The following is an 11,109-nucleotide window of genomic DNA, read 5'->3' on the forward strand; positions in this document are numbered from 1 at the left end:
GAGTTGTTCTCACTAAACTATATTAACCAGACTATAAAAGTTCATGGTTACACATAGTTGTGTGTTGGTCCGTTATACTTCAGGATGGCAATGTTGTGAACTCCTTGGCAAAGCGCATTCTTTCTATTGTGTTCTAATACCAGGCTTATATGTTAACGTTGGCTACGGCATGAGCCACTGGTCCTCAGAGAAACTGAAATCCTAACATTGTTTTTCCGCGTAAGGAACGACTTCATCTGGTTTGAGGAGTCAAGCTCGTGGATTTCGCAGACACCACTTATATTCGAGCAAAGATAAGTTAAGAGAGAGAAAAGAAAAACAACGCCAAAACCCATATATACTCTGAAGGGCTGTGATGACAAAACACCTTTTGTTTCAACCTATTTGGTCATTTATTTTTTATTTAGTCTACATAAAATTTCACAACTAAAAGTAAAATTATTAGCGTTAACTATTGAGAGGGTTCTATATTTTTTTGACATCTATTCGAGCTGAAATTATGATAGAGAAATCATCTTTCCCTTTCTTGTCACATAATTTAGATACGGTGTTGAAGAGTAATCCATCAGTGCACGAAAAGGACTGCGCCGTGCCAGAATCGCACACATAATATTTTTGGCTATCTTCATTATCGGCATGAACCCCGTCGCTCTTGCCGTCACAGAAATTAACACCTTTCTGAATGTCCGTGCATTTAACAAAGCTCTCCAACTCGCACGTTTTACTTTTGCTGTTGAATAAGTTTCCGGTATCACATTTGCCCCAAAAAGTCCTTTGTCCACGACAGCTGTAGAATGCTTGACAATCAGCTGGATCCCAATAAAGGCCATCAGTTTTTCTCTTACAGAAACCTGAGTCCCCGCCGAGCACCGAGACAGAAACACCTAGAAGAAGGGTCGCGAACAGTGGGGTTATTCGGTACATCACCTGGGAATTTTAGTGAACTTGTAAATCAAATAACTGGAAAAGGCTCTATAATCATACTTAGATAATTAGATAAAGGCAATATTTTACATTCGGGCAACTCTCTGGAAAATACTCAGCATAATAAAGGTGAATTGAGGGGCAGCGTAGCGTAGCTCAGCGGTACGGTCTTTGCTTCGTACCCGAAAGGTACCGAGTTTGATCACCCGTCGCTGCGCTGTGTGGCCTTGAGCAAGTCACCTCGCCCTAGCTCAATTTGCGCCTGGGTTATTCTAGTCTTCCCTTGGAATAGACCCTAGAGACAAATTTCCCCTATGGGACGAATAAAGGGAATTTATTTTTATTTTTATTTATATTTATTATACAACTAGGTTTTGCTTCAACTCGTCGTTTCAACTATTCTGGACATACTGGACATTGACACAAAACACCATGCAGATGACGTATATTATGAACAGATGCTACAACAGAGTGCATCTCGACCCGCTAGAGCCTGATCTCATCTCGTATTGCTACGCAATAGAAGAAATAGTGCGTTATAACTATCTACAGTTAATTTTTTTTTTTTAACATAAGCTTAACGTTAATCTTGAAATGGGGTTACACTACAAAAACATATTTCAAAATAAAAAAAATTGAGTTCATTCACTTACCATGCAATGTCTGTACCATAGGAAAGTTATATTATAAAAACTGTAGAGAACGTTTTTAAAAGAAAAAAATTATGTGATGAAATTGGAAGATAACTCAATGCAACGGACTGGCGTGTCTACCAATTTATATATATATTACTATCGGACAAAAAACAATATGTAGGGTAGGATGACTTGAGTTCAACTCTGCATGGCTTTGTTTTAAGGATTGCCCTTTAATTTGTTTTCAAGCTGTTAACGTGCAATTTAAACCTTCGATTAGGTAGATAATTATTTTCTTTTTAATATCATAATATATTTAAATCTCTTCTATCTTTCCATTAAGGCTTTTAAGAGCTGAGTAACGTCGATTTCGTTCCATCTATAAACGCCTACGGTCACATCGTTTTGTGGTGTGGTGGGATTCATCTGGTGGGCAGAGGTTGTGAGTATTTTACCTAAAAGCATAACATTCATTCGGACCTTGTTCTCTTTCATTACACTCGTATATTCCAGCATTCCTCTCTCTCTCTCTCTCTCTCTCTCTCTCACACACACACACACACACACACACACTGTCTCTCTCTTTCTCTCACTGTCTCTCTATCTCTCACGGTGTCTCTCTCTCTCTCTCTCTCACTCTCCCTCTCACTCTCTCTCACTGTCTATCTCTCACTGTCTCTCTCTCTCTCTCTCTCTCTCTCTCTCTAACTGTCTCACTCTCTATCTCTCTCTCTCTCTCTCTCTCTCTCTCTCTCTGTCTCTCTCAATCTCAATAATTAGTTTTACTTCAAGGATTAATAATAATGGTATAGATTTATAGTGCGCCAAACATCCCTTCATTTGGAGGGATCTGGGCGCATTACATAGATTAAGCCTAACACAGTTCACGAACAACGCTAATTATACACATAATCAAAAGAAAGCCTGTCGGAATAAGAATGTCTTCAATCGACGCTTGAATTCTTCTAGCGAAGACGAAGAACGTATCTCAAGTAGTAGAAAATTCCACATCCTTGGACCAGAATGCTGAAAGGCGCGTTCACCAGCCTTCACTCGGCAGCGGGGTGTTTTCAATTTGAGGTCGTTCGTCGATCGCTGTGGGATATAGATAGTTCGAAGATGACGTCACTCGGGTCTTTGTTATTGTTTTTTGCCATCCGCGTTTATGAGTAATGCTCACTGAACTGTATTAACCCGACTATAAACGTTCATGGATACACACAGTTTTGTGTGTTGGTCTGTTATACTTCCGGATGGCAATGTTTTGAGCTTCTTCGCCAAGCGCATACTATCTATAGCGTACAATGAGGCTTGAGAGATATGCAGGTGACGAGCCTTCCAAACATTTGAAAACGATAGTTGAAGATTTATATTTAATGCGCTGGTCCACTGGCAGCCAATGCAGCTGCCGTAGTAATTTGGGAACTGCAGTTTTCCTGTCTTTCTGCAGTAAAACGCGGGCTGCCATGTTCTGTACTTTCTGGAGTTTGTTTAATTTGTCCTTTGTGAGACCAACAAACAGTGCATTGCAGTAGTCCATTTTTGGAGAATATCAAAGATGTTACCAATTTGCTACAGGTTTCCCTATTATTAAATGGTCTAATTGATCTGATGTTTCTTAGAATGCAGATAGCACTTGTTCTCATAGTGTCAATATGTTTGTTCATAGACAGATCACTCTCTAAGGTGATGCCGAGATTTTTTGCTGATGTTGTAAGTTGTATTTTATCATTATCGTTGATTGTCAGTGCCAGTGTAGATGGATCTGTCTTATTATTGGAACTAGCAATGAATAAGGCTTCGGTCCTATCGCCATTTGATTTTAATCTATTTGCAGACATCCATCTTATCACATGGTTGATGCATTGTTCGTAAACGGTTGTCTTTGAAACAATATCGGATTGCAAACAAATGCTATACATCTGGGTATCGTCAGCGTACATATGGTAAGCGAGATAATGTTGCTCTAAAATTCTCGCAACAGGGTAATTGTAAAGTACAAAAAGGACTGGACCTAAAACGGATCCTTGAGGCACACCAAAATGAAGGTCTGACGAAGTTACTTCCCCAATTGTAACTGATTGAGTTCTTTGAGTAAGGTATGATGCAAACCAGTTTAGAGCAATGACCGATATGCCGAAAGTAACTTGTAGCCTTCGAAGTAGTATGGCATGGTCGATGGTGTCAAAGGCCGCCGAAAGATCGAGAGGACTAAGGACGGTGGTTTTTCCTTGATCAGTAATTTGCAGCAAGTCATTTGTGATTCTCATCAATGCTGTTGATGTTGTGAGTTTGCTAGTTTCGTATAAATTAATAAGTTCTATCTTTCCATTAACACTTCTAATTTGCATTTTTTTTTTTAGATGTGTTAATTTTTTTTTCTAATAGGTAGTGTTCGACACTGAGGGCCTTAAGGTCGACACCCTAAGGGCTAACCCACACCGGAGACCGACTCCGACGACCCGGCAGCACTGTCCTCTGCCGTCTTCCGGTTAAAGACGTCGGGTACGGACAAATTACTAATAATAAAGAGTAGAGACGCTAGACCTACCCATGCAAGCTGACTTTAAAACGGCAGAGGCCGTCGGGTGCTTGGTATGGGCAGGTCTATTGGCTTTTCTCGTTATTCTTAGTATTTTTTCCGTGTCCGACGTCTTTATCCGGAAGTCAACAGAGGACGGCAGTGCCGGGTCGTCGGAGTCGGTCTCCAGTGTGGGTTAGCCCTAATGGTCCTAGGTTCCACAACCTGGCCGTAAATAGCGTTGTCTCTGTCGGAAAAAATGTAATATCGCCGAAGAGGCGTCATGTCTCGTCCTACATGTTAAGTGTTGCTGTTGGTCAGGGACCCCCATGTGAAGGGCTTTGAACACGTTTAGTTGATATTGCGCTATATAAATGCTCAACTTTTTTTAGTAGTAGTAGTAGTAGTAGTAGTAGTAGTAGTAGTAGTAGTAGTAGTAGTAGTAGTAGTAGTAGTAGTAGTAGTAGTAGTAGTAGTAATAGTATCATTATTATCATTATTATTATTATTATTATTATTATTATTATATTATTATTATTATTATTGATATTTTTATTATTATCATTATTAATACTATTTATTATATTATTATTATTATTATTATTTATTATTATTATTATTATTATTATTATTATTATTATTATATTATGTATATTATTATTATTATTATTATATATTATTATTATTATAATCATCATTATTATTATTATTATTATTATTATTATTATTATTATTATTATTATTATCATTATTATCATTCATCTGAATCCGCTTATAGGCACGATTCGGCTATAAGAACGCTCTTCTTAATTCCCGAAGACTGTGCTTATAAAGGGATACCACTACATAACTTAAATGATTTTTGGAAAAACAAGCAATAATATCAATAAGAAAAGGGACTCTGAGAAATGCTGGAATATTTTGCACTCTTATTCAGTTTTTTAATAATATTTATTGAAGCGTATTACTATCATAGCCTCAGCTTTTGAGCATATAGAAAAACAACAGTACAATTGTATGATATTTGGGATATACAATCCAAAGATTGTATATCAAAGTCATACTTTTCACATCATTGAAAAAGGTGAGACCGAAAATATTCACTTTATTTGTCTTTGCTCAATTTCATCGATAGTTTGGACTAATTTTTACACGCATCATTGATAGCAGTCATCAATGGATATGGACCCTGACCACAGAAACTGCCCTTCATATCGTCAAGACTAAGGTCCCAGACCATGACCCCTCCATAGTTGTTCTCACGCATAAATCTGACTTTGTTTCGCAGGCTTGTTGGATCGTCATACCCAGCCCACTGATCTCCAAAGGAAATATAAGGTACTTCCTGCTCGTCGATGAAGCCCTTCGAGGCACCGACATTTATCTCACTACAGATTTCGTAATATGCCAAAAATCCTTTTTCTCTTGTGTACAACCCAGCATTTCCGGGTCCGCTCACCCTTTCACCGACGCCATTGTTTGAGGCTGACGTAAGTCTAAAGGTTCGTGCGTAGAGAGGCAAGCCGATAACAAGATTTTTTGGTTCCGCGCCCTTTTCCACCCAGTTGTCTAATGCCCAATGTACATTTGTCTTCGGATCTTCCCAGCTGCCAGAATACAATGGACTGTTATGGCCAGTCTGTGCTTCCCAAGGCCCGTGTAAATCGTAGCTCATCAAGTTGATGAAATCGAGCTCAGCATTCAAAACTGGAACGTCATAAGCCGTTTCTACCGTTTCGTCTCCGGCTGCTACAGCAGCAGTGAGTAAAAGTCTTGGCTTTCCGGTATCAGATGCTTCTTGTTCGAATGCTGCTCTCAATTCCCTCAGGAGATTTGAAAATCGATCTTTATCCTCAGGAGGGCTTCCTCTGTTAGCAGGATATTCCCAATCAAGGTCAAGGCCATCGAATCCTCGTTCTCTCAAGAAATCAATGCTGGTATCGACAAATTCTTTCCGACTATCTGAGGTTGCTACCATGTAAGTGAAAGGAGCAGTTCCCATATTCCAACCTCCTACTGCAAGCAAAACTTTAAGATTCGGATTTCTGCCTTTAAGCCCAGTCACCTTCTTATAATTTCCAAGATTCCAGGCAGTTTCCTCGTCGTTCCATTCAAACGGTGCAAGCATATTTCCATTCAGCTTGGCGAAAGCAAAGATTATATGTGTGCACAAGAAAGGATCAAGATCTTCGGGTAATTGCTTGGCATCTCCAAGTCGATACTGTGCCCAATTAGTAAAGTAACACACTACTCTCCCACAGCCGGACGTTTGGTTGCTCTCATCCGTTGAAGCTGTGTCCGTTGAAGCTGTGTTTTTTTGATGCGTCGAAGATTGTTGAGAGTCAGAGGTTTGTGATTCAGTTGGGCACTCAACAGTTCCTTCAGTCTCACATGTTTCTGTGGCGGGGTTGACGAGTAATCCAGCATCGCACCTATGGAAATTAGTAACACTACCAGAATCGCACACATAATATCTACGGCAATCCTCAATGACATGAAACCCATCGCGTTTGTCGTTGCAGAAACTGACATCATGATCCGTCTCACTCTCCTCACATTCTACATTACTATCCCAGTCACACGCTTTTATGTTGTCGTTATACAGAAGTGTGGTACCACATCTGGCCCAATAAGCTCTTTGTTCGTAACAATTGTAGTATGCTTGACAATCAACTGGATCCGCGTGGAGGCCATCAGATTTTCCTTGACAGAAATCTGATTTGAAGCCGTCTACGAGCACCGAAACGGAAACACCTAGAAGAAGGGTCGTGAACAGTGGAGTTATTCGGTACATCACCTGGGGATTTCAATAAGCTTGTTAATCAAATGATTGGGGAAGGCTGCATGACCGTGCTTAAATTATATACTGGCAATATTTTACCTTCGAGCATATCTCTGGAAAATAATCAGCCTTATAGAAAAGAATTTATTATACGATGTTTTGCTTGAGCTAATCGTCATCGTCAGCAGATTTTCTACATTGATACTAATTATCTTTCGGAGGACGTGTATGATCGGCTGCTACAAAGGAGCTCATCTCGACCCACTTCTATAAGGAATGAGATTAGCGGAAGAGTAGCGTCCCTTGATTGGACGTCACCTTCCAGAGAGAACGTCAATTTGGTTTTGAAGTGTCTTAAGCCGCTCTCACCGGAAGCGAGGACGAGAGACGCATGCGCACAACCAACATGACGTTCTCTCTCTAATAACTTTTCCGCCGGTGACATCACAGACTATGGGTGACGTCCAATCAAGGGACGCTACTCTTCCGCTAATCTCATTCCCTATTTGCCTGGCCTGGCATTACGGAAGACATCAATCGATATCCTGCCGTATCTGGAAAAACCCAGTTTTAAACAGATTTGACCAGAAAACTCGTCCTTCAAATATCGATCGATTTAAATTACCCTCATCTTGGCAAAAACTATCAAGCCTGGGACTTCATGAAGTTGATCGATATTTGAAGGACGAGTTTTCTGGCCAAATGTTTAAATATGGGTGTTTCTAGAATAAAGCAGTATAATATATTGGAAAGCAGCTGAGGCATGTACAGATCCATCAACACTGGGCTAGAGGAATGGATGTCGATGTGGAACCAAGACAGCCCCAGGGGAGGCGACATCATACCCGACCCAACAGAAAGAACACCTGGCTTTCTCTGCAATAGCTGAAAATGCTGGGTCACCTCCAACCGCATTTTGACATGACATGGCAGAACCGCAGCTAACATGCATAGATGGAATCTGAGAGAATCAGATGCATGCCGTCATTGCCAAGGAGGCCCTGAGACAATGGACCACATCGTCCTCCACTGCCCAGTGACAATCCTATCAGGAGGCGACGAGACAGCTTATAAGGCAGGAAAAGAATTTGAAGAATGGGTTAAAAGATTCAAAATAGAGGTGTAGCCATTCGATACTACTATTGGGCTAGATGCGGACTGTTGTCATTCCCTATCTATCCACTTTCAACGACGGAAATGCTATGTGACATTTTCCACCTACCAGAAACGCAATCAAAATGCTCCCAAGAGATTGAATCAACCCGATAACAATAGTAGTAGTAGTAGTAGTAGTAGTAGTAGTAGTAGTAGTAGTAGTAGTAGTAGTAGTAGTAGTAGTAGTAGTAGCAGTAGTAGTAGTTGTTGTTGTTGTTGTTGTAGTTGCAGTAGTAGTGGCAGTAGTGGTAGTAGTAGTAGTAGTAGTAGTAGTAGTAGTAGTAGTAGTAGTGGTAGTAGTGGTAGTAGTGGTAGTAGTAGTAGTAGTAGTAGTAGTAGTAGTAGTAGTAGTAGTAGTAGTAGTAGTAGTAGTAGTAATAGCAGTAGTAGTAGTAGTAGTAGTAGTAGTAGTAGTAGTAGTAGTAGTAGTAGTAGTAGTAGTAGTAGTAGTAGTAGTAGTAAGCCTCGCAGTCCGAATGACGCTGTTGAGAATTGTGTGATTTAGTCAAAATCGATGGTCAAAGCTGCTCTCTCCATCCATGTTGTTAATTGTTTTCATTGGTCACGGTCCTGGGCCACAGTTTTGAGGCTGTCAAGATCTTGTTGTGACTTTAGTACGGATGGCACTGCAGTTTTTTGTTTTAGTTCTTCAGGGATTAACTCGGTCTCATTTGAATCCAGAAATTTCTGATTTACAGAGTATTCTGGTTCAGGGTAGTTACTATTGATGTTGCCACGACATAGACTCCTCGAAAATGGAGTAGAAGTTGCCAGGTTTCTCCAGCAGCAAGAGGAGGCACCGATGGATGGCAGCGAATCGGCTTCGGTCGAGAACCTGCCAAACGGGAAAATAGCTTCATCAGTGGGGACTATCCACCTGTCCAATATTACCCGTTGTGGTAACGAGCCCGCAGAGCATCTAGTTGAACGGTGTGTTGTGACGAAGCTTCCTGGTGGGTTTGCGACGGTGCACGAGTGCGGTAAAGAATTTGCTAATTGGATCTATCGTCATTAGAAAATATGTAAATATAGAAAATGAAACTGTTTCCAGGACTCATTACTGGAATGCTTCTTGGTCATTCTGGCAACATGTAATCAAATAAAACTCTAAGTCCATAATCATTCCACGCTGTTTTCCTACGATTTCCTATTCTATTGGTTTGCTGTCTCATTCTGGCAACATGTAATGAAATAAAACTCTAAGGTCCATAATTGCAAAATCGCCTAACAGGCGTCATGTCCCGTCCTACATTTTACGTTTTGCTGTTGGCCAGGGACCCCCTGTAAAAGCGCTTTGAGAACGTTTAGTGGATATTGCGCTATATAAAAACTCATTTTTTAAAAACTCTCTTGCAGCACTCGCACTTGCCAGATAAATAGGATTCAATAGTCTGATGTCACGTCGCCAATGCGTGTAAAAAAAACTTGAGCTTTTATATAGCGCAATCTCCACTAAATGTGCTCAAGGGCCCCTTGAAAAGAGCTTTGAGCACGTTTGGCGGATATTGCTCTATATAAAAGCTTAATCTTTATTTCTACCGTCTTACCGATAATGAGAGAGCAATGACAAAATTATAGTCCTTTAAAACGCCCCCCATTCCTCTCCGGGCTTTGGTTAGGATTTTAGAAATTTTAAATGTATTTTTACATAGGGCTTCTCCACATATCCACCATGTTCATTGAGTTTCACATTGCTTATTTATTCTTACAAACATTGCATTTACGCCTCACTGTGCTTTATGTCAAATGCAGCTAAATGAAGAAAAAAAAGATAAACTTTAATCTCGGGATGGGGTGCTCTCGACTTGTACATATGTGACCCATCGTCCCAAAACGGTATTATGTCGGAACGAACCATATGCTTAAAAGCCGAATTTAATGTTAAACTGGTCAAAAATATAAATTGTTGGCATTGTTGGTGAAAGAAAGAGAGGAAGAGAGAGAGAGAGAGAGAGAGAGAGAGAGAGAGAGAGGGAGAGAGAGAGGTGTCTGTTCAATGTTATAGTTATCATATAACGTTATGACAAGTGTAACTAAATGACAAATTGCCATATTTGTGGACAATAAAGATCTATTATTATTATTATTATTATTATTATTATTATTATTATTATTATTATTATTATTCCCACCCTAAAATATGGTATCCATTCTCCTCAATAAATCATATAAACTCAACAGAAGTCTGATATTTCTGGCCATAAATTCAATTTTCAACATCTTAACCAACCCGATTTAATACCGTTTTGAGGCGAAGGGTTACGTATATGCAGGTCTGACATCCGAACCCACGTCGGGCCTAGTTTAACAGTGTTGTAATGGACAATATTCTGCGTCATTTTAAAAAAAAAATTTGAGATATCCATTACAACAATGAGCCCATAAGAAATAGGGTTATCAGAACTGCAAATAAGTGCACGTCGGGTGCACTATAAAATTTTAATAAAATTTACTGTTTTACACCAAGAACAAAAAAGAACTTCAAGAAGCTTTCCAATTTAGTTTATTTACTTACCATTGTAATGTCTGTACCATAGGAAATGTCTTATGCTGGAGGAAGTATTTTCTGAACTACGTATTTTCTGAGCTGTCCGTTGAGATAATTGAATGCGACGGCTGTTTAAACGTTTTATATACCACCAGACAAAAATAATTAGGATAGTGTGTTTTTGGTATGCTTTAATAAATATAAAACCGTTTAATTACAAGCTATTGACGTACAATTTGTGCCATCAAATGTCCAGAAAACAAATGTTTCTTTAATATAATTTCAATCAATCGGTTCTGTCTTTCCATTAACGTTTGTAATTTGCATTTTTTTAGGTGTTTCAGTGGTTGCCAGTTTGATACAGAGGGCCCTAAGTTCTATTACTATTACTATTATAATTATTTGATATAGGGAATGAGATTAGCGGAAGAGTAGCGTCCCTTGATTGGACGTCACCAGCGGAAAAGTTATTAGAGAGAGAACGTCATGTTGGTTGTGCGCATGCGTCTCTCGTCCTCGCTTCCGGTGAAAGCGGCATGAGACACTTCACCGAAAGCGAGGACGATAGAGACGCATGCGCAAAACCAAATTGACGTTCTCTCTG

The 11,109-nt window shown here is 39.7% G+C and overlaps 1 protein-coding gene across 1 annotated transcript in view; it reads right to left on the minus strand.

Moving 5' to 3' along the window:
- LOC144976114 (putative chitinase 10) overlaps positions 1–10,678 on the minus strand; it is a 52,819-nt gene extending 42,141 nt beyond the window's left edge. The window contains exons 1-4 of the mRNA XM_078920294.1: positions 10,533–10,678; positions 5,223–6,877; positions 1,578–1,617; positions 547–927 (exon numbers count right to left, since the gene is read on the minus strand). Coding sequence (XP_078776420.1) covers positions 547–927; positions 1,578–1,617; positions 5,223–6,877; positions 10,533–10,535 — 2,079 coding nt within the window. The 5' untranslated portion in view covers positions 10,536–10,678. The remainder of the gene's footprint in view (positions 1–546; positions 928–1,577; positions 1,618–5,222; positions 6,878–10,532) is intronic.
- Positions 10,679–11,109: the final 431 nt, after the last annotated feature.

Source organism: Berghia stephanieae, chromosome 7, assembly GCF_034508935.2.
Source record: "Berghia stephanieae isolate SIO BIC M18660-M18661 chromosome 7, UCSD_Bste_1.3, whole genome shotgun sequence".
Classification (NCBI taxonomy): domain Eukaryota; kingdom Metazoa; phylum Mollusca; class Gastropoda; order Nudibranchia; family Aeolidiidae; genus Berghia; species Berghia stephanieae.